We start from the raw sequence: 1,789 nt of genomic DNA on the forward strand, positions 1-1,789 counted from the left end.
ACCTTTGGATGACTGCCCTTGATTTTGTGAAGCTCCATTCTCTGCTCACCTCAAGACACATGGTGCCCCTGGAGATGCCCTGTGCTCTCCTGGGGGCTGCATGCTCTCTTCAGGAAGGATAGGCCTCTGTCGCCAGCCCTGTCATATTGGAGGTAGGGCCTGACCATTCATCACCTCCAGGAGCACCTGGCACCCACAAATGAGAGCTGACTCCAGTCCTCATGCCTAACGTATCGCCGATAAGCTCATCACCTTGAGATAAGCTCATCACCCTGGAGGGCCCTGGAAAAGCAACAAGTCCTTTCAAGGTGAAAGTCCTTGAGCACTTTTTAGACTGCACTTTGGAAGGAGAGCCCAACCTTCAAGTACTGAACTGAGGAAATTCTCTTTTATTTGAGTGAAGCCAACTCTGACAGTGGCAGGCACATTTACAGCAGGTATTTCAGACAGACAGACTGAGTTCGTGTCACTGGAGAAGAGATGAATTCAAACACTTCTGCACAAACATGATTTTTCACAGAGAGAATGCGAAAGCACAGGAGCTGTTTCAGAGAAATTAGAAGCCAACTGTGAAGGGGGATGGGCAGCTTACTTCTTCTGAACTAGGACCAGCTGAATCAGTTTATTCAGTGCATCTCTGAGCTCCTTGTTCCTCATGCTGTAGATGAGGGGGTTCACTCCTGGAGGCACCACTGTGTACAGAACAGCCACCACTAGGTCCAGAGATGGGGAGAAGACAGAGGAGGGCTTCAGGTAGGCAAAGGTGCCAGTGCTGATGTACAGGGAGACCACAACCAGGTGCGGGAGGCACATGGAAAAGGCTTTATGTCGGCCCTGCTCAGAGGGGATCCTCAGCACAGCAGTGAAGATCTGCACGTAGGACAGCACAATGAAAACAAAGCAGCCAAAGATTAAGCAGGCAGTAACCACAATAAGCCCAACTTCCCTGAGGTAGGATTCTGAGCAGGAGAGCTTGAGGATCTGGGGGATTTCACAGAAGAACTGGTCCACAGCATTGCCTTGGCACAGGGATATTGAGAATGTGTTGGCAGTGTGCATGACAGCATTCAGAAACCCACTGGCCCAGGCAGCTGCTGCCATTTTGACGCAAGCTCTGCTGTCCATGATGGTCCAGTAGTGCAGGGGTCTGAAGATGGAAACATAGCGGTCATAGGCCATGACAGTGAGGAGAGAATACTCCACACCAACTGAAAAGAAAAACAGGAAGAGCTGGGCAGTACATCCTGAGTAGGAAATGGCCCTGGTGTTCCACAGGGAATTGGCCATAGATTTGGGGACAGTGGTAGAGATGGAGCTGATGTCCAGAACAGAGAGGTTGAGGAGGAAGAAATACATGGGGGTGTGGAGATGGTGGTCGCAAGCCACAGCTGTGATGACAAGGCCGTTGCCCACAAGAGCAGCCATGTAGATGCCCAGGAAGAGGGAGAAGTGCAAGAGCTGCAAATCTTGTGTCGCTGCAAACGCCAGGAGGAGGAAGCCGTTGAGGGAGCTGCTGTTGGACATTTGCTCTGGCTTGGTTTAGGGCACTGTCCAAGTAGGAAAAGACATTGATAAGTTAGAACAGGCTTCTCTGAGCAAAACCCATACCACTCCTCACAGCACCCTCCCCATACTTTCTCTCCCCTCTGCATTCGTTCAGTGCCCTTTCCTGACCTCTGGTTCATGCTGAGCATGCAGTGCCAGGGCCTCTGTCCATAGGCTGCACAGGAGTCATCTCTGCTCTGTTCAGAGGTGCAAATGGAGGTGTCAGACTGCTTTGTGTGTTTGC

General features: G+C 51.2%; 1 protein-coding gene across 1 annotated transcript; it reads right to left on the reverse strand.

Annotated features, from left to right (window-relative positions):
• Positions 1-588: 588 nt before the first annotated feature.
• On the reverse strand, positions 589-1,524 carry LOC134154600 (olfactory receptor 14A16-like). Its single transcript, XM_062601276.1, has one exon. The coding sequence runs from the start codon at positions 1,522-1,524 to the stop codon at positions 589-591; it is 936 nt and encodes a 311-aa protein (XP_062457260.1).
• Positions 1,525-1,789: the final 265 nt, after the last annotated feature.

Source organism: Rhea pennata, unplaced genomic scaffold, assembly GCF_028389875.1.
Source record: "Rhea pennata isolate bPtePen1 unplaced genomic scaffold, bPtePen1.pri scaffold_32, whole genome shotgun sequence".
Lineage (NCBI taxonomy): Eukaryota > Metazoa > Chordata > Aves > Rheiformes > Rheidae > Rhea > Rhea pennata.